Raw genomic sequence first — 24,640 nt, forward strand, 5'->3', positions numbered from 1 at the left:
CTCAAAATCAATATTTGCAGTGTATATTTACCACATCCGGAAAAATCCATACTCCTAGAACTACAAAAAGTGGTTAAAAAAGTGAAAGTGATACAAATTCCATCTCCTAAATTAATTCTTGCTGACACAAATTTCACAACAAATCTTGGGAATCTGCGAAAACTGACAAAAATGGCAAAACTCTATCAGAAATAATTAACAACTCCAAACTGTTGCTCTTAAACATAGGAATGCCTACTTGTTTCACTCATATAATGGCACGTTTTCAACCATCGAGTTATCCCTCAGCAATTCAACTTAAGCACCGAGTGGAATAAACTTTCACACTTATTTGACAGCGACCATTTACCAATTTAGATTACTCATGTTAAAGACACAAAGATTAATACAAAACCATATGAAACATGGAAATTAAAATCGGCAGACTGGGAAATGTAAACTAGTTTAATAACTGAACGAATGAAAGACTTCAAAATATTAGAAGATATAAACATCACAATAACAAATTTTTATGATATCATAATAAATTCAGCCAAAGAAGCGATTGGAAAAACTAAAGCTACAAAAACACCTCGAAATAGAAACTTCTTTGAAACAAACAAAACACTCCTTTAATATATTAAAAAAACACAATTCCGAAACTAAACTAGCTAGATTTAGAGTCTTAAGAGGCAGATCCAGATTTCTAATCAAAAAATCTAAAAAAGAAAGTTGGTCCAATTATGTCTCATCAATAAATTCATCTACATCAATAAGTGATTATTGTCAGAAAATAAGGAAAATAAAAGGTTCAACCAAAATTAATTATATCGATCGTTGATCACTACATTATATTCCAGCAATGATCAATATAACTCTACATTCTTAAAACACAAAGAAAAAACCGAATTGTCAGAAATCAAAATAGAAGATATTTTATACCCTCAATATACCGATTACGCTAGACGAGTTAAACGAAAGCCTAGACAATGCTAAAAAAACTTCTTCAGGACCTGATGATATTCCAAAAATATTTATTGAGAAACTACCTGAAAGTGTAAAGAAAATTTTAGTTGACATCTTTAACAATATTTATACAAATAAAACGTTTCCTTCAATATGGCGTCAAGAAATTATAATTCCTTTTTTAAAAACGAATAAGCCAAAAACTTACCATCCTTCTATCGTCCAATATTGCTCACCAATAACATTTGCAAAGCAATGAAGAGAATATTGAGTAAAAGACTGAAATGACACTTGGAAAAGAAAAAACTTTTTACTACAATACAAAGCGGATACCATTCAGACAGATCGACAGCTGATAACATTGTTGCACTAGAATCTGAAATTCATAAAGCATTTACAAATCAACAAAAAGTAATCGTAATATTTTTCGACATCAAAAAAGCATTAGACACAACATGGACGCATTATATCCTCAAAATTATTAAAAATTGGAAAAAAGAAAATATAGAATTTCTCAAGGATCGGCCTTAAGTCCACTATTATTCTTAATCGCAATAAATAATATAACAAACCACATAAAGCTTTCCGTTAAACCTAATCTTTTTGCTGATGATCTAGTAATATATGTTAAAAGTAAAAATATAGAATTACCTACTCAAATTTTACAGAGGATATTAAACAGCTTAGAACAAGTCCGCGAAATCAAATTTTTGGGTGTAATATTTGAATCACAACTCACATGGACTTCACATATCAACAATTTAATCAAATCCTGTCAACAAAGAATAAACTTACTAAGAGTTTTATTCAATCATAGATGGGGTTCAGATACTAAAATTCTTTTAAATTTTTATCAGACATTAATAAGAAGCAAACTCGACTACGGATGCATCTGTTATGAAACAACAAATAAAAATCAACTAAAAAAACTTGATGTTATTTAAACCACATCTCTACGACTAATCTTCGGAGCATTTAGAACTACTCCAGTAAGAAGCCTTCAAGTGTTAGCAGGATAAATGCCACTATACCTCAGAAGACAATATCTATCACTGTGCTATGCTTCAAAAATTGGAAGCACAAAGGATCATACCTTTCTTGCAAGTTTAGTATCGGAAGAATCACTAGAACAATACACAAATTATACCACCAAGATAGTACCATTTTACGAACGAGTTAAAAGACTATTGTATTATATCAATCAAATCACCTTGACACCTTAAAATATACCAGACTCCTACCTGGACAGTTTCTTTTATTAATTAATAATTCTTTAATTTTATGGGAAAACATATCATTTATGTGGGTCCCACTCCATGTCGGAAGAACTGGTAATGAGCTAGCAGACAAAATAGCGATTGAAGAAATAAACAATGTAAACATTCCGACTACAACAGGTATACCAATATCAGATACTAAAACTTTATTCAAGACTCATGTAAACAAAATCTGGCTAGAAATATGGGATCAAACAAACACAAATCTTAAAAGCATCAAACCATTTAAAAAATCTTCCTATACCACCAAAAAGAAAAGACTAGGCAATTATCAGCAGACTCCGACTTGGGCATACATGATTTAAGTACGGCTACATAATCTCCAAAGAACCACCACCAATGTGCCAAAGATGCCAAACACCTTTTACAGTCAACCATATAATAATAGAATGTCCAGAGTATATCTCAGTCAAGGCGATATTCAAGATACCCAACAGCCTGAAAGAAGCATTGGTTACAAAATTCAATGAAGTTCTGTCTTTTTTAAATTATATTAAATTTTGTTAAAAAAAAAAAATTAATTTACTAATGTTTGTATTTTGAGAACTATTTCCGAAGTGGAAATTGAAACGTCAATAAACGTACTTTAACCTTTAATTGTGGCTTATTCCCATTTAAATAGTAATTACTTTAAAATGCCGCAAAAAAATAGCTTCAGAACAATATTAAATACTCGGCTTTAAGGCTGTTCACCTCTTTAATAATTAGTGATAACAATAGAAGCTATTTACAGTACTGGTTGATAAGCCACGTAAACGAAACTGATTGTAATCTATAATTGCTGCTTACGTCGCCCACAAAGCTCACGGGCTTCTATAAATGCGCTACCCTATTAAAAATAAGATAAAGTAGCTTTGATGTAAGACACTAACCATTAAGAGCTGCTATGTAAATTCCAAAAATAGGTGACAGCTGTAAAGCCAAACCATATTTTCACAAGATCAACCCAAGAATGAAGAAGACGAGATGCTATCTGGCAACACTAATTTAGCAACTCATTTTTCGATGAAAGAAAAATAAAACCCATGATTTCAGGACCAATTCAAAAATTTGTAGAAAATTTTGGATCAAATTTTTGTTACAAAGGAGAAGCATAACCTGTGGAAATATTTTTAAAAATGTTTTCGGATAAGATACGTAACAAGATTGTTGAAGAAACACCAATCTACACTGGGGTGCAAAATTAACCGGACACTCATAATTTTTCCTAAAAACTGGAGTTTAAAAGAGTTTAAGATGTTCCCAATTAAGTATTTAATAATAGACAAAATTTAAAAGTCAAATTTATTACAACTCAAGAATGTTACTAAACAATTCAAAAAATTTTAAAATCCGCAAAGAAAAAAATATTATTTTTTATTATATTATATATTATAATATAAACAATTTTTTTCGAAAACAATGTTTAGTAGAGTGTATTACCTCCACGAGCCCTAATTACGGCCCTTATTCGATCAGGCATACTTCGGATCAAAGTAGCAAAGTCTGCTTGAGGGATTTGCTCCCATTCGTCACGAACTGCTTGCTCCAAATCATTCATGGTTTCAAACTCACCATGGTTACGTCGAATACGTCGTCCCAGAATATCCCATGCATGCTCTATTAGATTTAAGTCTGCACTTCTTGGCGGCCATGGTAATAAACGAATTCCAACTTCATCCAAGTAATCCCGTGTTATTCTTGCGATGTGCGGACGAGCATTATCTTGTATTAGACGAAAGTTTTCTCCAATAAATGGGGCAAATAGCACTACATGATCTTCCAAACATTGCTGAATGTACCGTTGAGCGTTCAAACTGCCCCCTTGAATTGCAACAAGTTCTGTATGAACCTCCACCAAATTGAACTCTCTCGGAGCAAAACAACATTGCTGATAACGTTCACCAGTTCTCCATATCCTATGCAGTCCATCCGATGAGTATGTGTTAAATCTTGATTTATCCGTGAAAAGCACAGCAATTCAATCGTCAACACTCCAATTAAGATGTTCGCGAGCAAAGTGTAAACGTTGCCTCCGTTGATCTGCTGTTAATAGAGGTCCCGTGACAGGTATTCTGGACCTTAATCCATATTTATTTAAGCGTCTTCGAACGGTATAAACGGAAACTGTGTTTCTATAGACATCATTTAATCGTTGAACAAGTACTGGTGCTGATAATGTACGATCGCGTAATGCTTGTAGCCTAAGAAAGCGATCTTCTACTTGACTTGTGGTTCTTTGTCTACCTTGACCTGGTCTCCTAGTGTATTGTCCTGTTTCCCGAAATCTTTGTACTGCATCAAATATTGTACTTCGAGAAATTCCTAAAGCATTTGCGATGTAACAAATGCTCCGCCTATCATCCTGTAAAGCAATAGCTTGTGGTACTTCTTCTGGTCTCATAATTATTTTTAATGCAAGTTTTAAACAGGAGACAATCAAAAATCTACAGCCGAACTTATAATCAGGTACAGTACCACAATAAACTTAAATTAATACTAAGTCAATATTTCACATTAATAACAAAACGTATGTGTAAAAGTGTTTTTGTTCGCAAAAAACATCTAAACAGGTTAAAACAAGAAAAAAACTTCAAGCTTTTTTTTTGGAATCTTTATAATCGTGAGATTACATTAACTTCCTGGTATAAGGATGTATTGGTTTTATGATCAAAATTTTAGATGGATAGAATTACAAACATTCTGAGCTTAAGGCCCTTTTTAGCAATTCTATGTCACATGTATTTAAACGACAATAAAAAAGGCTTAAAAACGTAAAAGCAACTTAGATAAACTTCGTAAACTGAGGCTACTTATCAACTATCTAAATAAAGAATATAAACTTTTATTTTCAGAGAGAGTTCAATAGATAAAAACATGGTAGGCTTCAAGGGACGCTTAACTTTGAAGCAATATATGCCCATAAGCAATACATGCCTATAAGCAATACATACCCATGTAGTCTGTTAAACGAGGCTTACAAATTTGAATTATGATTTGTGCACGAATGGGCTATATGCTTTTATTTAAAGTATATGAAAAAAAGTAAAAAAGTTAAATTGAGGATACGTTAGGTAAAAAAACTGTTTTGCATTTGAGCGAGCCATATCATTTCAAAAGTTAAACTTTATATTTTGATAATTTTGTTTCCACAATTGAGTTGCTGTCTAATTTGCTACCTTTGACTCCGGTACTTTTATAATAAGTAGAAAGCATTATCCCAAGAGTCTTTTACTAACTGATTACATAACCAATTAAAACTTGTCAAATCTAATTTTATAGGAGATGAGTACAATGGAATATCAGTTTACAAATGACGCGACAGAAGCAAAAAGTGTGTGGTCGTAATTAGGTTTCTTCATGATCCTTCATTAAAAGTTATTGTTATTAAATACAATAAATTCATGGGCGGCGTTAATCCTTTTGATCGATACCTTGCTTCCTACTCCATCTCATGAAAAAGTTATAATGGTGGATTAAAATTTTCTTCTACCTTTTAGATTCTGAGATTTTAAACGCACAAACAATGTACAAAATATCAATTTTCGACATCATCAATCTAGAAAACATCAATTTAGAATTTCGATCAATACTAGCCAATAAACTGGGTGGTAATTTTTCCGGCAGAAATGAAATAGATGCGCAAACTACATACAAGCAAAAACAAAATACGTAAAATTGGTGGACGTTCCATTTCCACCAATAATGTAACTAAAAAAACGAATGTTGGACTGTATCTACCAGTAAAGGGAAAGTGTCGGCGATGTGGATGTTGCTCCATAAAAACAAATGTGAAGAGATCAAAAATAGTATGTAGTGAGTGTGTAATATTGGTCTGTGTTTAACAGTCAGTATTTAGTTTAGTTTATCTCATTTTTAAAAAAATTTATTTTAAAGCATTTTGTGATTTATTTATATCAAAAATAAGTGGCCATATGACTAGCCACCAAACTTTAGATTATATTGGTTTATCGGAACGGTTGGTGGTACATATAAAAGCCACCTTAAAAAAACTAATTGATAAAAATTTAGCTATAATTTGTTACTTCTTATAAAGTAGTATTTCATTTAAACCAGCTATTAGTTCAAAATCCGAAAAAAAATAGGAAAAAATTATTTGCGCGCTAAAGTCTCCCCTTCTTCTGGTTCCTATCCGTTTCGGATGTTGGAAATCATATTGGCAATCATGACCTTGCTCGCTGCGGCTCGAAACAGCTCCGTTGAGGTTTTCTTAAACCATGTTCTTAAATTCCGCAGCCATGATATTCTCCTTCTACCGGGTCCTCGCTTACCTTTCACTTTACCTTGCAATATAGACTGCAGCAGGGAGTACCGGTGCTGATTTCTCATAACGTGTCCCAGATATTGCAATTTTATGCGTTTGATCGTAAACACAATCTCTGGTTCCTTCTTCATTTTTTCTAGAACTTCGTTGTTCGTGATCCTTGATCGTTCGTGGTCCATGATATTCTCAGCATTCTTCTATAAAGCCACATCTCAAATGCTTCAAGTTTTTTAATAGTGGTGTCTGTAAGCGTCCATGCCTCCGCCCCGTACAACAACACAGAGAAAACATAGCATCTCAAATGTCTCATTTTTGTATCCAGGGATATGTTGTGACTTTTGAAGATGGCGCTCATTTTGTTAAAGACCGTTCTTGCCCTTCCTATGCGGCACTTTATTTCCTGTACATTGCTCCACTGTTCGTTTATAATAGTTCCCAGGTAGCAATACTGTTTTACTCGCCAAAGTCTCCCCATTATGTTTTATGCCATGCAACATAAATTTCTATGCCTCACTTTAGTCAACAAACGTTATTTGTCGGTAATAACTCTCGACTTATGACAGTTTTACTTCAATTCAGAAGTAGGGATAATTTAATAAAACATGGAAATATTCTTCATCTATAAAAAGTCATGCTTGGATTGAAAATTAATTTATATGTTAAATCTTCGTGTTTTGTGTTTTGACCGTAATAAATTTTTATTGTTTTCCCTTGTGAATATCATGTAGAACCCAATAGCTGCTTAAAATTTCAATAGACTCGACCCCGACATCTTTATCAACTTACAGTCTACTCATTCAGCTAAAATTCTTGTAAAGCTTGAGGCAAGGTTTGCTTTGCCACAAGGGTCGATTATCAGTTCTACTCTATTTTTATTAGCAATAAACGATATAATAAAAATCATTGCGAAACCTGTTTAGGCAAGACTATATGCTTATAACCTAATTATTTACATCAAAGGCAAGAACGCTAATTGTATGGCGTCAATACTACAAGAGCACTTAAATAAACTAGTAAATAATACTGCTAATGTAAGAGTTAATAATGTGGTTTTGAAAAACTTAAAATTAAAATCTGAAGTGCCATAAGGATGCATAATATCCCCTATTCTATTCAATATATAGTGAAAGTGGTAATGGCAAGGTGGAGCAACGATAGGAGGAAAAAAAATCAAAAACCTAAGTTATGCTTATGACACTGTTATATTGGCCTCATCACCAGAATACCTGGAACAAATTATAAATAGGCTTGGCACAGTGAGTACGAAATATGGTTTGAAAATAAATATGCAGAAAACTAAAGTGATGAAGAAGTGAAAGAATCATGGCAGGTTACGAAGTGGTCAGGCAATTTAATTACTTAGGCTCCGTTATTACTAACAGTGGAGGATACGAAGACGAGATCCGTCGACGCATCACAATGACCAGATCGGCAACAGCCAACCTCACAAAAATTTAGAAGAACACTGACATCACAAAAAACACAAAATTACGCATTTTTCGAGCATTAATATTTCCTATCGCCACCTATGCTTCAGAAATTTGGACAATAAAAAAAGCCGCTTCAAAGCGTATAATGGTATTAGAAATGTGGGTTTACCGTAGAATGTTGCACATACCATGGACCACCCATCTCACAAATAACTTAATTCTAGCAGAACTTAACATAAAAGCTAGACTCACCACAACTATCAAGTAAACTATACTAAGATATTTTAGACATATAACTAGAAATAAGCATATAACTAGGCATGGAGCGAATAATAGTTGAAGTTAACGTAGCGGGTAAAAGGAGGAAGATCTCCAGTACGATAATCGGACCAAATTAAGGAGATAACTGGTTACTCATTCTCGGAAGCAAAATAACACACACAGGAGAGAGATAATTGGACAGAAATAGTCAAACAAATTACATGACGCCACTACATCCTTACGAAGGAGAAAATATTGAGGAGGAGAAATTAGTCTCTAAGTACCGGTTTCAGGTTTTCTATAATAAAACAAAACGTATAATATTTACAAGACATATCGAGGAGAAACCGAACCTAATGCTTGAAAACCAAAAATGTTTCTATACAAATATTTGTATAGAGTTTGATCAAAAGTTATATCCAGCAGTTAGTTCGTTCATGTGGAAATGGACTAAACTTGTTAAAGTACCTAGCTCACAAAACTTGAGGTTGCCGATGGTAAAACACTACTTATGATATACAAATTCTTAAGTCGTTCCAAAATTGATTATGGATGGGTTGCATATGCATCTGTTAGCAGCACAATGTTAAAAACTTTGCTGAACCCATGCTAGAGCTTCGTAGGCAGCTATTAACCCTTCTAAATGGAATAATGCAGTCATTACTTTATTACACAAGCAGAGAGACATAACAGATTTAAAAACTACCTTCTTATCAGTTTACTTTTACACATAGAAGCATGCAGAAGTAAATATAGATTTAATTGAAAAGGTACAAAAAAGGTTTTTAAGATATCTATATGTTAGAAAATATAATTCTTATCCATACTTGGTGTCTTACCAGAGTATGCTTGAAACTTTCAAATTTGTAACACTGGAACAGAGAGGAAAAATGCAAGCAATGCTATTTGTATATTATATTGTGAATAACTTAAAATATACTTATTCTTAATCAACTATATAAAGTTCTTGGTACCTAAGATTAACTTAAGGTTAAGTCATAGAGGGCTGTTTTTTATTTGTGAGACAGACTGCTCGCCCATAAACAACATGATGAGGCAGTGCAATAGAATACTAAAGAAAAATAGCGACATAGATATTTTCAACACCAACATCAAAGCAATTAAATCTAACTTTCTACCTGCCTTGATCACTTTATCTTAGCATGTAGGTATATCTAATGTCAAAATCCCTACTTGTAAATACATTTCATTCTGTAAAATGTGTTTGTTGTGGAATAAATAAATAAATATATAAACTTTTCACAAAAATTGTCAAAAAAGACTAGATGCTAAATTAAACTTCTAGAACAAGCTGGACTTAGATCGGAATACAGCACTAACGAACGACCACTTACTAGCAATAAAGAATCTGATAAAGAAGTCTGCAGAATACAGAAAACCAGAAAACCATTCTATCTGAACAAGGTATAAATTCTGTATACAGCGAGGAGTACGGCAAGGAGACACAGTCTCTCCAAAGCTATTCACCACGATTTTAGAACATACTTGTAAAAAGGCACATCTAAACGAGCATGGTATTAACATAAATAGAGAGAAGCTAAGTGATTTGAGATTTGCAGATGAAATCGTCCTTAAAGCTGATCGTTTGAACGATGCAATAATAACGTTTGAAAAATTATATCACGCTTCCTTGGAGGTCGGTCGGACTAAAGATTAATATAAACAAGACGCAAATAACGACTAATCTGGTGGTAAATCAAAATACTGCTGTTGATGAAAGGAATCTTGTGCAGTCTACATCGTAGAAGTACCTAGGACATAAAACTCAGTTGGGCAAAGATGACCAGACATGTGAGCTCCCACGTCGCATTGGATAAGCCTGGGCAGCGTTTGGTAAATTAAACTCTGTATTTAAATTGGATCTACCCATATGCCTCAAAAGAAAAATCGTTACCTGTACTTACGTATGGAGCTTAAACATTAACTCTATGCAATTTACCAAGCGATACTACCCGCAAATGCAAATAAGATGAACAAAGTATTAATCGTGACAGATTTTATGTCATCACCACAAATAATCAGGAAAATATACACGCAACATCCATTAGCCTTACCAATAAAAGAAAGAACTAAATAAATTACATATTAAAGATACAAGCATTCTCTAGGTCCCATCACATGTTAGAATAGCAGGAAATGAAGCAGCAGACAAAAATGCCAAACAAGCTATAAACGACAACCGTATCCCCATATCACCCCAATCTGTAAGTATGGATCTAAAAAGCTATTTCATAAAGCATCTGTTCAAAAATTGGAACCGTCAATGGAAATCCACACCATCAAAGTTTACAACTTGGATATACCCAGTTTTCTCAAATACATTTTTTCAAGAAAAAAGAACGCCCTATTTGTGATGAGTGCAATTCAGCCCTTACAGTAAAACATGTGCTAGTGGAAAAGTGCAAAAAGTTCAATCGTCACAGAATTAAATACCATTTACCAAACAATCTTAAAGGCATGTTAAATTCAGAAAACACTACCGTTCAGCTAATAACCTTATTAGGTTGAAGCGGGTTTTTTGTCAATAATAAAAAAAGATTTGCTTTAATTTTAATTAAATATTAGAATTTCGATTGTATATTTTTTATGTATAATAAATATGATTAGTTAATATTTTGGTTTATTTGTCCCAGCCAAACTCATTTTTCAGATTTACTTGTGGGATAAGACGTTTTAACACCTGAGAGACTGAGCAAGACTAGGCCTTACAATTGGCTCCTAAAGAAAGTTGTGAGTTTTACTGTTTTACATTGGCTCTTAAATTTTGGAGATAGTTTATACTGTTTTACATTGGCGGCCACCGTTTCTGATAGATCGTTTTATGATAACAATTTGTTTATGGAAATATACATACCCAACGCGAAAGAGAGAAACCAGCGGGTTCTAGATTAACTTTCTGATGGCCTCATAATATGTTATATAGAGGTCATCATATGCTCAGAAAGCAACACACAATACACATGCAACACACAAACACAATACACGAAAGCTCACCGACACACAAACGTTTAAGCACATATAAATAATGGAAACACCTTATAATCAGAATTTTGAAGTTACATAGAGCACAGAATTAACACTCCTCTGACACTGAGTAGTTATGACACTAAGACTAACAAAATTATTAAATAATCTTTTTGCAAACGATTTCCGAAGTGGAAATCAAAACGTCAAATTTTAGCTAATTAAAAATGTAATTTTAATTACAATTAATTGTGGCTGAATCTCGTATAAACACATTACTTAACATTAAAAATAATACTAATAAATAATGTACCATTGGAGAAATAATAATTTATCTTCTAAAGAGGTTATTAAAAAATTTTATTAAAAGCTTTTAAATTTATATAAAACTACCCAGACTATACATCATTTTACGTACTATAGGATTATATTGAACAAATATCGAGTTAAAAGAGCAAATTGTAATTGACAAGCGAGCTACTTCGACAGAAAGCATCAGGTGCAACAATCTATCAAAATTATATCTGTGTTATCAACAATAATTATAATAGAATCGCGGGGACAACGCAAGCGCTCGGCGACTTAGGGTGAGCTAGGCATCCCGACGCCACTCGAATCTCATCCGCCACGAGCGACGTCAGCTTCGCGGAAAATGCTCTCTCTGTACGCCACGCGTTCCCGGTCGTCACCTCCTGATAGAGAATGCCGCTAATTTCTTTGAAAATCCTGTCCGGAGTTTTGCGAAACGAAGTTCCAAAGTTCAGGTTATTTTTAGAGATTCTACAGTGACAGTGACGATTGTTCTAGTGAATTAACCAAATTAGTGATGGTCTTTAGTGTTTAACAGTTTTAAGATTTTTCTCTGTGTTTTTTCTGCAATACATCTTAAGTGGTTTAACAGAAGGAAAATTAAATAAGTAGAAAATTTTTCTATAGTAATAATATTAGGTGTTTTAACTCTAAAAGTTTGTGATATAATAGTGTAGTTCGAGTGCTAGTGAAAGCATCAATTTATTAGGAATGGAGAAACGACGAGGATTACTTTTCACCTCTTTTTTGTTCGCCTTTTGCACAGGTAATTTTTTGTCGTATATATAAATTATTTGAATTACATAAAGTATGCCTTATATTAATTATTTTTCAAACATAATAAAATCATAAAGTATCGGTACAAAATTGGTATGCAGAAAATGGATAAAAAAGCTTGCAACAACTTAAAAAATAATTACAAAATATTAATACTAAAAATGAATAGAAGAGTGCATCAATGATACGATTCAAAACCATGGGATGTTTAATATAATTTATTTTCAACGTGCTATTAATTCACCTTGATTTAATAATTTAATCTACCTCTGATCTCTCGCTTTGGTGTTTGTGATTCTGTAGCCTCTAGTGTAATATCCTGTTTTACCTGTTGTAATTTTGTGCTAGAGAATATTCTACGAATTTTCATTTACTTTTGGTAGTTTTGGGTAGTTGAGTTGTACGCTTTTTATCTGTCTAATGTATTCTTAATTATATCTAATCTAGCATATATCCTTTTATTTATGTCCTAACTAATTATGTAAAAATCATAATTACAGTCATATATAAGATGATATATATATCTTCTTTATGTGCCGTCTTCTACCGAAGGTTGGCGACCATCAAACGATAGGTTTCTCTGTTTTGTGCCGCATGTATTATGTTCGCAGCTTCTGGTATTTGAAACCATTCTCTCAAGTTCCTCAGCCAGGATTTCTTCTGCCCACACCTCTTCTACCTTCAATCTTGCCTTCCCCGATAAGCTGTAGCAGACTGTACTTATCATTACGGAACACATGGCCCAGGTATGACGCTTTCCTTCTTTTAACAGTTGTTAACAATTCCACCTCTTTACTCATGCGTCTTAATACCTCTGTGTTGGTCACTCTATCTGTCCAAAGTATTCTCAGTATGCGTCGATACAGCCACATTTCTGGAGCCGCTAACTTCTTTATAGTTGCTGCTGTTAACGTCCACCCTTCAACTCCGGGTGGACAATACAATATATATATATATATATATATATATATATATGTATATATATATATATATATATATACATATATATATATATATATATATATATATATATATATATATATATATATATATATATATATATATATATATATGAAGTTAAACAAGCTCTCTCTGAGTTCTTACAAGCTCTCTCAAGTTCTTACAAGCTCTCTCTGATGACGGGAAGACCCAGAAACACGTGTCAGGGAGTGGTAAGAAGCTCAAATTAAATCGAAACGCAACCATTTTCGTATATATATATATATATATCTATTTTCTATTTTATAAATAATCAATATCACTAAAAACTATTGTTTTTAACGACGTATTCTTATCATTTTGACGTAGGTATAAAATTACCTATTTAGGAGAAATGTATTTTTTATTTTAGCAGATAATTTTTTTTTTTCCATCCAATGTATTGAAATCTGTCTCATTACAAACAATAAGAAATATGTATAATTTACGTACAATAACATAGTGGGAAGCCGCTTATTGGCGAGCACCTAGATAAGACGTATGTATAATATTATAAATTTAATCCATGACAAAAAAATTTCAAAAGTTTTATACAGATAAACAACACTGACAATAAATATAAGTCTAAAATATCACCGCACTATACTCTGTTTCTCCAGATTTCTAGAATCCAAAGGGTCTAGTCTTTTAAATCTTCCTTCATCCGAAATATTGAGCCAATCCGTGGCTAGCGGATTTGGATGGCAAGATAGTCTGATCTTGTATGCAAAGTTTATAGTAGATAATGTTTCGCTAACTGTTGGTAACTGTAGATCGTGGTGTAATTTGTGGTTCGTAATATACCAAGAGGCAATGCAGATCTAACGCAGTACTTTCGATTGGAATCGTTGAAGTTTTTATATGTTTGTATTACTTGCTGTACCTTAGTTTTAAGCTGCATATAGCTAAATCGATTTTAAAATACATTTATAAATCAAAAGTTTGTTCTTCAGGTCAAGATTTGATTTTTCACTCATGTATGGATTTAACTTTGGAGATAAGACCTACATGCCAAACTTGAGGGATATCTAGAAATGAAGTAGTACAATAATTTTTATATTCGAGCAAATTTCTGATAGTCTTTACCACCCTATGAATTTTCTCGATAGTACCATGTTATTTTCTAAACTTAAACTGATAATTAAGTAAAATATTCCTGTCATATACACTAATCTTCAGTCTTCTCAAAAAAAGCCGTTCAAACAATTTTAATATAATAGGCAACCAGCTAATTGGGCGATATGAAGATACTTCCGTGTGATCCTCATGGAAGTAGAAAATAACCTGTGTTTAATATTACATTAAATATATAAGTAATTAAACTTATGCCTTTGTTGGGTAGATTTTTTAATACTCAACTAGATATTATATCATATCCAGGCGACTTTTTAATTTCCAGATTATCAATTACTTCTATGATTTCAGATTTTTAACAGATTTATTAGGCGGAATCATTTGGTATGGTGCATTTACGACTTCATAATAGCTTTCTCTTCTTCAACTGAGACTTTCCTCTAATACGATTGACATAGCTCCCATATATGATTTGCAAAAGTCTATGCGTTATCCGTCTCAGTTTTAGCCCAAGTGCCATTTTGTCTCCTGGTTGGCATATTCAACGGTTCGTTGTGTTTAATTGTTTTTTTTAGTTTCCACAGGAAATAATTTGTATTATCTGCAGGTCAAAGGTTTTTTTTTAAATATTTGTTGATTCTATTGTCTTTAAATTGAATCAATTTTCTTTTGAGTAGTCTACAAGCTCTATTATGATTTGCTTTATCTTCTGGATGCCTAGTGAGCTGCCACATTTTTCGCAGTTTTCTTTTTTTATAATATATATATAATATAAATAATATATATTATAATTTTTTATAATATATATAAATAATAATATAATTATTATTATGTGAGCAGGATAGGAGTTGTGTGTGTTTGTGTATGTGGGGGGACTAAGCAGCTTGCTGAATAATTATAGTTAAGTGAACTACTTTATTTTCAAGTTTAGGTTAATGGTTATTTTTATTTCTTTTGTATATATGTTCCAGTTTATTTCTTCATTATAAAGTGTTAAATGTTTGGGATAGTTACTAATTTGGCTTTTATAGGACGGGAAATGATCTGAAGAGAAGTCAAATAAAGAGGAATTTGAAGGTAGTTATGTGATATTCCGTCTACTCTAGCGAAATCAATAAGATCTGGAATATTTTGTCTATCAGTTTGCCAATTAGTAGGTTATCATGTAGAGAGAGAAATTAAATGATTCTCATTAATATTTTTTAGTAATTCTCGTCCACGTAAAATAATGATTCTGGAGGTCCATTTATGATGTTTGGCATTATAATCTCCACTAGTAATCTTAAGGCATTCAGAAGAAATAATCAGCTTTAATTATTTTATTCCGTCAGCAATAAACAGCAGATAAAATAAGCGGACCTTGTGAATCCTGTGAATAACTCTACTAATTTTAGTTATTTCATAATGCTTGTTATTTATTATAATAATGGCCATACCTCCGTGAGCTTTACCTTATGGATGTTGATTTACATAGGTTGAACATTTGGAAATATAGAAATTGCTTTTATTTGTCATGTGTGCTTCGGAAATAGACATAAGATCTATATTATGAGAATAAATAAAGGCTTTACCTTCGTGCAAATGAGTAATTAAGCCATTGGCATTTAAACAAAACATCTTTAGTTTAGTGTTGAAGGTTAAGCTTAGATTTCAAAAACGTTATGAGATCAAACATTTATCCATTCTTTCCATTAACTTATGTACTACTAGTTCTAAATTGTTATGTGTTGAGGAGTTGTTGTTACTATTACATAAGAAGTCTCATCTGTGGTAGATGTATTTCTATTATCTCCTTTTGCAACAATTTTCGCATAGCTAATAGTTGGATAAGTGATTGACGAATGTACATGTACAGCACGAGGTATTTGATTTGCGTTTTTTTCTCATAGTATTGGAATTTTTTTCTGCAGCCCTTTGTATACTAAACATCCCTTGTAACTGGCAGGATGATTTTATAGACAATTTACATGTTGAACATTATAGTACTAACTTCTTCTTCTTATGGTGCCGTGCACCTATAGTGCGTTGGCAAATTATCTTAAGGTCAGACGTCTGTCTTTTGCGGCATGCAAAAGTTCGCCAGTGTTAGTTACGCCTGTCCAGTTCTTTATATTTCGCAGCCACGACATTTGTTTGCGACCTACTCCTCTCTTGCCCTTAATCTTTCCTTGGATAATTAGTTGAGGGATTGCGTATTTTTCCCCTCTCAGGATGTGGCCCAGGTATCCAATCTTTCGTGCCTTGATCAAGCTGAGCAATTCTCTCTCAGTATTTGCTCTTCCTAGGACTTCCTCGTTTCTCACCCTATCTGTCCATGGTATGCGGAACATTCTTCGCAAGGTTCACATTTCGAAGGCTTCCAACTACTACAAGGTACTAACTACTATACCTTATTCTTCTGGTAATTTCGGTAGTTTGATTTTCTTTGTTAATTTTCATTATCTGTCCCACGTAGATGTATTCGCTTACTGTTTTTAAATTTATGTCGTTCAATGTTATTTCTGGAATGTTCGGTATATTTGTCATTATTTTTGTTTTTTCCAAGTTCATCTGAAGACCTACTTTTTCCGAAGCTTGAAATAGTTGCGTCATCATGGTCTGTAGTTCTTCGAAACTTGTAGCGAATATTACAATGTCATCAGCGTATCTTAAATGACTCAGTTTTCTTCCATTAACATTTACTTCCTTATCTGCCTAGTTAATGTCTTTGAACACGTCTTTAAGTCCAAGTGTGAATAGCTTTGGTAAGATAACATCTCTCTGGCGAACTCCTCTGCTGATTGGTATAGCTTTGGTTTTCGCATCAATTTGTATTTTCATTGTAGCTTTCTTGTAAATATTGTGTATGAGCATTCTGTATCGGAAGTCTATCCTGCAGTTGTTCATAGCTCTATTTATTGCCAAAGTTCTATGGAGTCGAATGCCTTTTCCTAATCAAAGAAGCCAATATATAAGTTCAAGTGATATTAATTGGCTTTCTCTATTAGAGTTCTGACTGTAAGAAGATGATCTGCTGTACTGTAACCTTTTCGGAATCCTGCCTGCTCTACCGGTTGATAGCTATCGAGCTTCGACGTTAACCTGTTATTACTCTCATAAACAGTTTGTATATTTGGGGCAGCAAGAAGATTGGCCTATAGTTCTTGAGATCTCCCCTGTCTTTCTTTTTGAAGAGAAGTATTGTCAAACTTTCATTCCAATCATCTGGGACTTCTCCTCTGTGAAGACATTCGTTGAAAAGTTTTTTCAATTCTTCGAGAATAATTTCATTTCCCTCGTTCAACATTTCTACAAGTATTCCATCTGGACCCGGAGCCTTATTGTTCTTTAGTTGTGCTCTAGCTTGTTTTATTTAGAAGGATTCTATGTTAGGGAGTATTTCTGAGTTGACATTCGTTATCTTTTTTTTTAGGTCTTCATTTGCAGTGTTATCTGGGTTCTTGTTTGAGGAATATAAATCACGGTAAAATGTCTGAGTAACATTTAGGATTTCGTTCTTTTCTCTTATTTATTTTCCATCTTTATCCTTCAATGAGATTATTATAGGCTTTCCTAAGTTTGATCTTAAGCATTTCAGGCCTTGGTTCTTTTCTATTATTTTTTCTACCTTGTTTTCATTTTTATATGAAAGCTTACATTAAGACAATTCTTTTTGAAAATTTGAATGTAAAAACGATAGCTCACTGCTGAATCAGGACGAGCTTTCTTAAACGCCAAGTAAAGTCAATTTATATTGAGATATAGTTAATATTGAACAAGTAATGGAAAAAAGTACTCAGGTATTATATTACCCAGCTCTGGAGACGTTAAAATAAAAGTAAAAGATTACGCATAAAGAGAAAATAGATTAGACAAGATATCCTGAAAAAAAAATATTTGGAGAGAAGTCCAGGAAGAATAACATTCTGCTTAAACAACCTCGAAACCTGGTTCAACACAACATCTGTGCAGCTATGCCACCGCTGCTGAAGATAATACTGCAATGATGAGCAACAACATTAGTCATGGATAAGCACACCAAGAAGAAACTAAAGAAAATAACAAACAATTGCCAATTTATTTAGCAGAGTTCTATTTAGCACCTTTTCAAATTCGGTAAGCCAAGCAATATGTAATTTTTATTATTAACTATTATTAAAAACATGTTTGATATTATTCACCTTGTTAGCGTGTAAAAGTAAAACTCAAAGTTTACTATATTATTCACTGATAGATATTCATCTTAATAAAAAAATAATCTTTAAAGCTTAGAAAAATATTACTGTATTCAGAGGGTAATGTGAAACGTTATTAAAGCAACACTCTGACAGAAAAATTAAATATAAACATCTCTAGGGGATTCTACGCGATGAACTCTCTTTTCATTTATAAACTTAACTTCACTACGTTGGATTATTTAACTGTTATTTGGGAATACGTAGTTTTTCTTACATTTTTGGATTTACAAAACAGACGAAAAGTTGATTTTCAGAATATAGTTTTAAGAGAAATATGGAAACTTTTGTTTGTTTGTCGATAAAAGGTGATGCTGTAGCTGTAAGTTCTTGTAAAGCGATTTATTTCGGAAGGAATTAAGAATTTATGGAAAATATAACCAAGTATATTATGCATATCAATAGTAAAAAAGGAATATTACCACTAATAAATTTGAAGAATTGATGCAGACACAAAAAATAATTATAAAAAAGAAATGTAGACAAAATAATAATAATTGGATAAAATTCTAAAAATCATTTATTATTCACATAAATGACGAAAATATTGCGAATATGAGTCCATAATACCAGTTTATAGGAAAGAAGTCAATCCTTACAGACTTGGGTAAGTTTATTTATTGAAATAGAATTTCTAGGCTACCGGTTTCTAGGCCAACAATAGGTCCTTTTTCTATCGAAAACGAAAAGCTAAAAAAAACGACAACATGAAAAAAATAATAAACACCTAATACAAAATAATACAAAAACTTTAAAAACAAAATTGAAATAATCAAGCAAATAACTGTAAATTTAATTAAGTAAACGAGTTGGTACTGTTAATTTAATGATAGCTGTAAAAATTTATATCTTGAAAGGATTGGTCTAATATACAATACATTGAGACATTTATGGCGTTGGATATAACCAGTCTGATAAAAACTGTAAAATATAGTCAGTTAATTGATACAGGGTATAATAATAATAATAATGTTTATTTACTTCCCAATATACAATATACAACAATGTTACAATATGATAGTACAATATAATACAATTACAAATTAATTCTAAGTTAAATATTTTGTACAAACAAACTAGTTGCTAGCAAATAAACAAAGAAGAAATTCCCTGATGAACCAGAGGTTGTGCTCAGGAATTACACTCATTTACACTATTCAATATTTGTTCTACAGTACCATTAGGTTGATAACACAAAAAATTGTTACAAAGTATACTGTACAGTATTAGTTATATGATGAATTTAATTAAAAAAGATCGCATTCAAAATTTCAGATCCACTGTTCTTGAGAAATTTTGTAAAAATGGATTTAATCATGTTAAATGAGTTGATTTTTCTTATGTAAGTTTTATACATCTCGGGTAAATAATTAAATATTCTAGGAATGAAGTAAGAGAAATTGTGTTTTCCAATTGATTTATAAGTACTAGTAATTTGAACATAGTCCTGAACTTTTCTTCTAGTGCTGTAAGTATGATCTATTGATTTTAAAACATGTTTATTTTTATATGTAAGCAAAATAATGTTTAACAAATATAACTGTCTAATACTAAAAATGTCTGCTTTCTGATAAAGAGGTTCTGAAGGATATAAGTGAGATTTTTTTAGCATTATTTTCAAAAACCTCCTTTGTAATATTTCAAGTTTATTTAAATGAGAAGCACATTTTCCACCCAATGCTAAAATGGCATATATAAGACGTGACTCTATTAAAGAATAGTATATTATCTTTAAGTAAGACAAATTAAGAATATTGCTGAGATATCTAAATTTGTATAATAACATTCTTAGAGTTTTACATACCATATCAATATGTACATCCCACTTCAAGTGACAATCAATATAAACTCCTAAATATTTTATGTATTGTTTCCTATTTATTTTAATGAACGCGTTATTATAGCTTAGATTTAATTCCAAAAAGTCGGGTAAATTATTTTTGTATATTGAAAATGGTATGAAATAAGTTTTATCAGTATTAACTGTCAGTAATTTCCTATTTAGCCATTCTAAAACCTTTATAGTTCCTGTTTCTGCTAAAGTTTTAAGTTTTTCCCAAGAATCACTAGTGTAAAGTATGACAGTATTGTCAGCAAAACAAATAATCTTTCCATTTATTTTTATTGATGCTAGTTCATTTATATATATTGAAAACAGTAAAGGACCTAAAACAGTTCTTTGTGGCACACCATACTCAATGATTTTTTCAGCACTTACTTTGTTATTAATGTTGACAATTTGCGATCTATTTTTTAAATAACTTTGAAATAGTAAGTACGGTGTGCCCCTTATTCCCAGATCTTCCAAATCACTTAACAACTGCTGATGACTAACAGTGTCAAATGCCTTATCTAGATCCAAAAATATCGCTAAAGTAGGAGAGCCATTTTCCAGCATCTTATATAAGTAATCAGTAGCGGACGTTATAGCATCTGAAGTGGAACATTCCTTCTTAAAGCCAAATTGGTTTGGAGACAGCAGGTTAAACTTTGTAAGATATTGATTTACTCGTTCTGCTAAGGCCTTTTCAAAAATTTTTGCAAGGCTGGTAATAAGTGATATAGGACGATAATTTTGCACCAATTTTGTATCACCTTTTTTAAATATAGGTATAATTACAGCTTTTTTAAAAAGGTCAGGACATATACCATGTTCAAATATTTTATTTATTAAATCAGTTATCGGATCAATAACATAATTACAAATGATCTTTAACAGATCGGCGGAAATGTTGTCTATGCCAAGAGATTTTTTTGGTTTTAGGGAATGAATAATACTCTGAACTTCTGATTTTGTTACGGGCTTTAGAAAAAACGTACTATGACATGTATTTTTTGGAGGATCAGGAGAAGATGATATTTTAATACTTTTAGCAAGCGTGCACCCTACATTACAAAAATAATCATTAAAAATATTGCTAATATTCTGACTATCAGTGATTACCTCATTATTTTGATTTAAAATGGAATTTTAAATAAATAAATTTTTTAATAGTATTCCACAGACCTTTAGAACTATTTTTATATTTTGTAATTTCCGTGTGAAAATAATTTTTTTTGCCTCAATGATTAGCTTATTTAATTTATTTTTGTAAATTGTGTATTCTTTTTTTAATGTTAGGTCATCTGGGTTGTTCATAAATTTTCTGTAAAGTTGATTTTTTTTATTAACCGATTTTACTAAGCCGTCTGTCATCCACATATTTCGCTTAACCTCACATTTTTTTTCTTTATTTCTTTGGTATTTTTATTAATTAATGAAATGAGGGTGTCGGTAAAATTATTAAGGAAAGCATTAGGGCTATTCATATCAGAACAGTGATCCCAATTTTGACAACTAAGATCTCTTTTTAAATAATCATAATTAACTATTTTCCTAAACTTAATTTTGCATTCAATTTTATTTTTTTCAAAAGAAAAACTTACAAATGTTGCTTTATGATCAGTTACGGAAAGATCCAGAACAGCTGGTAAAGTATTATTATTAATACAAAACTTGCTTTTTACAAAAATGTGGTCTATACAACTACGAGAATCGCCCTGAACTCTAGTATTTTTATTTATTAATGATAAAAAATTATGTTCACTCAATATACTTAGATACTCAGAAGAATCTGGTGCCATATTTTTGATATTATTATTGATATCACCCAATAAAATATGATATTTACAAACATAATTTTTAGTGCTCTCTAAATATTTATCTAGACCAATACAAAAATGCTCTTCATCTGTCGATGGTGGTCTATAAATTAATGTTTATATTGTATTATGATTATATTTACCTAATATAGTTATCTCTAATACCTTACATACACTAAAGTTTACAACCTTCCACGTAAATCTTAAATTCTTTTTTATGTATACAACGACACCATCATTTTGATTTATATCTCCTTCATTATATAAAATGTTATAATTATCTATTTGAAATAAAGATTTATCAGGAATAATCCAAGTTTCCGTTAGACATATACAGTTAAAATCAAGTGTCATCTGTTGTATATTTAACCGTAACTGATCTAGATTTTTATTAAGGCTTCTAATATTTTGGTGTAAAATGGTAAAATTTTCATTATTTTTACCTTTATAAAAATCCGCAGTTAACTTATTAAAATCTTCTATATTTTTAGGTTTATGAGTAATTACGGGAATGTAGTCTACATCACGAATTTATGGATCCATACTATAACAACAACTAAAAAAATTTAATAATGAAATACCTAAAAAAAAAAAAATAATTGTCTTACAAAATTCTAGCACTTACTGCTTTGCTGTCGAGTATTAACTCTTTCTTTGGTACCTGAAGTAGAGTTGTGTCTTCATTTTGGCTTTTTTCCTTCTTTGTGTCTATCTTCGTTTTTGTTCTTCTCCACTCCTCTTAGTACTTCTTTATGGTCTAAAATATGTTTCTTTTCCGAACTCTTTTTTTCTGATTTATTTTTATCAGTATCTGATTCCTTTGTCAGTTTTTTAGTCAGTGTAGTTATCAGGTTTTGTTGTTGAGATTCTTTCTGTGATGAAGTCTTGGGCGTAGCTAAGGTAAATTGTGAGATGCTGTCTTCAAAAAATGTTTTAGAATTTGGTGTTGGTGTTTCTGGTGCACTGTGTGGTTTAGGTTTTTCTGATTGAATATCATCTTCATTTTCATCCTTTTCCATATTTCTCAAGTCTTTAGCAGAGTAATTTTTATTATTTATGACTAAGTATTTGCCACGAATTTTAGCATAAATTTTCTTTTCTCTTGCTAGTTTAAGATGTGTAGTAAGAAGATTTTGGTCTTGTCTATCCTCGTAGCATAGATCGTGATTTATATAAATATTGGTATTACGCAATTTACTACAGTTTTTTAGTATTATATTTTTCTTAAGATATGATAGAAATTCAACTTTAACTGCGTTTTTAGTTCCTATTTTTATTTGATAAATATTGTTTATTTCGCAAACTGACACTTCGACTTTAAGCACCTCGCGGAACAAGTTAAGTACTTCTGCAATTATATCTCCGTTTTGAGGTTTTTCTATTCCATATATCAGTATATTATTTTTTCTAATTTGCCTGTCTAACTGTATACATCTTTCAAGCACTGTATTATGTTTTTCTTCAAGATACTTTACTGTTTTATTTATTTTGTTGGCCAGTGTTCGTGTTTCATCTTTGATTTCTTGTAATATAGATTTTTTTAGGTCTGCAGATTGTTTACTGATTTCTGCTCGGAGTTTATCTAACAAGACTGTGTTTGAGATGTCACTGTCGAAGTTGCTCATTATCCACCAAATAGTTTAAGAAATACAGTTACAAATACTAATATTTATTTGTGTTTTTTTTGTAATAATTCTCAGTTTTTGTAACTTTAGTTTAATTTATTAGCAATATTCCCAAATGAAAGTGTTTGTAATAAAAACAGACTTACATATTAGATTAATCATAGTTTCACTTGCTGCATTCTACATTCAGCATTCACAAAAACAATATTTATTAATTAGTTTTTAAAGTTTTTATTCTCGTTATAGAAATTGCTTATCTACTCGGAGCACATTAATGACAACCTAACAGTAGTACTGTAGCTAATCGACGATAATGTATGTACCTTGAATTTGAAACTATGTGTAAAAAGTTAAAACAAATTATATGCAAAAATGAAAAAATGAAAATGACTTACATATCATAAACACATATAATTTTTTCATATAATTTGTTTTAACTTTTTACAATAATTTCAAATTCAAGGTACTTACCCTATATCAATTAAATGATTATATTGTATAGTTTTCATCAGACTGGTTACAAAAAATGCCATAAATGACTTAAAGTGTTGTATATTACTCCATCCTTTTACTATATTAATGTTTTCAGTTATCTTTTAATTAAGACTATATATAGTAGGTATATAGTACCAACTGTGTGTTTGCTTGACGTAATGACCAATATTTTCTGTATAAACCAATGTTATTTTCTCCAATAACCACAAAGGTCATGTTCGTTTTAGAATTATAAATTTTAATCACTAACATGGTTATCTTATCTTCTATATCATCTTAACTCATTTTTCAAAGCTCCTCACGACGACAGGCGCCTGCCAAACCAATTATTAATGCAACCTAAAATTTACAGAAAAAAATAATA

General features: G+C 31.5%; 1 protein-coding gene across 1 annotated transcript in view; it reads left to right on the top strand.

Moving 5' to 3' along the window:
* LOC140442434 (uncharacterized) overlaps positions 1–22,659 on the top strand; it is a 47,209-nt gene extending 24,550 nt beyond the window's left edge. The window contains exon 2 of the mRNA XM_072533506.1: positions 22,648–22,659. Within this exon, the coding sequence (XP_072389607.1) occupies positions 22,648–22,659 (12 nt within the window). The remainder of the gene's footprint in view (positions 1–22,647) is intronic.
* The last annotated feature ends 1,981 nt before the right edge of the window (positions 22,660–24,640 follow it).

The sequence above is a fragment of the Diabrotica undecimpunctata genome, chromosome 5 (assembly GCF_040954645.1).
Source record: "Diabrotica undecimpunctata isolate CICGRU chromosome 5, icDiaUnde3, whole genome shotgun sequence".
Classification (NCBI taxonomy): Eukaryota; Metazoa; Arthropoda; class Insecta; order Coleoptera; family Chrysomelidae; genus Diabrotica; species Diabrotica undecimpunctata.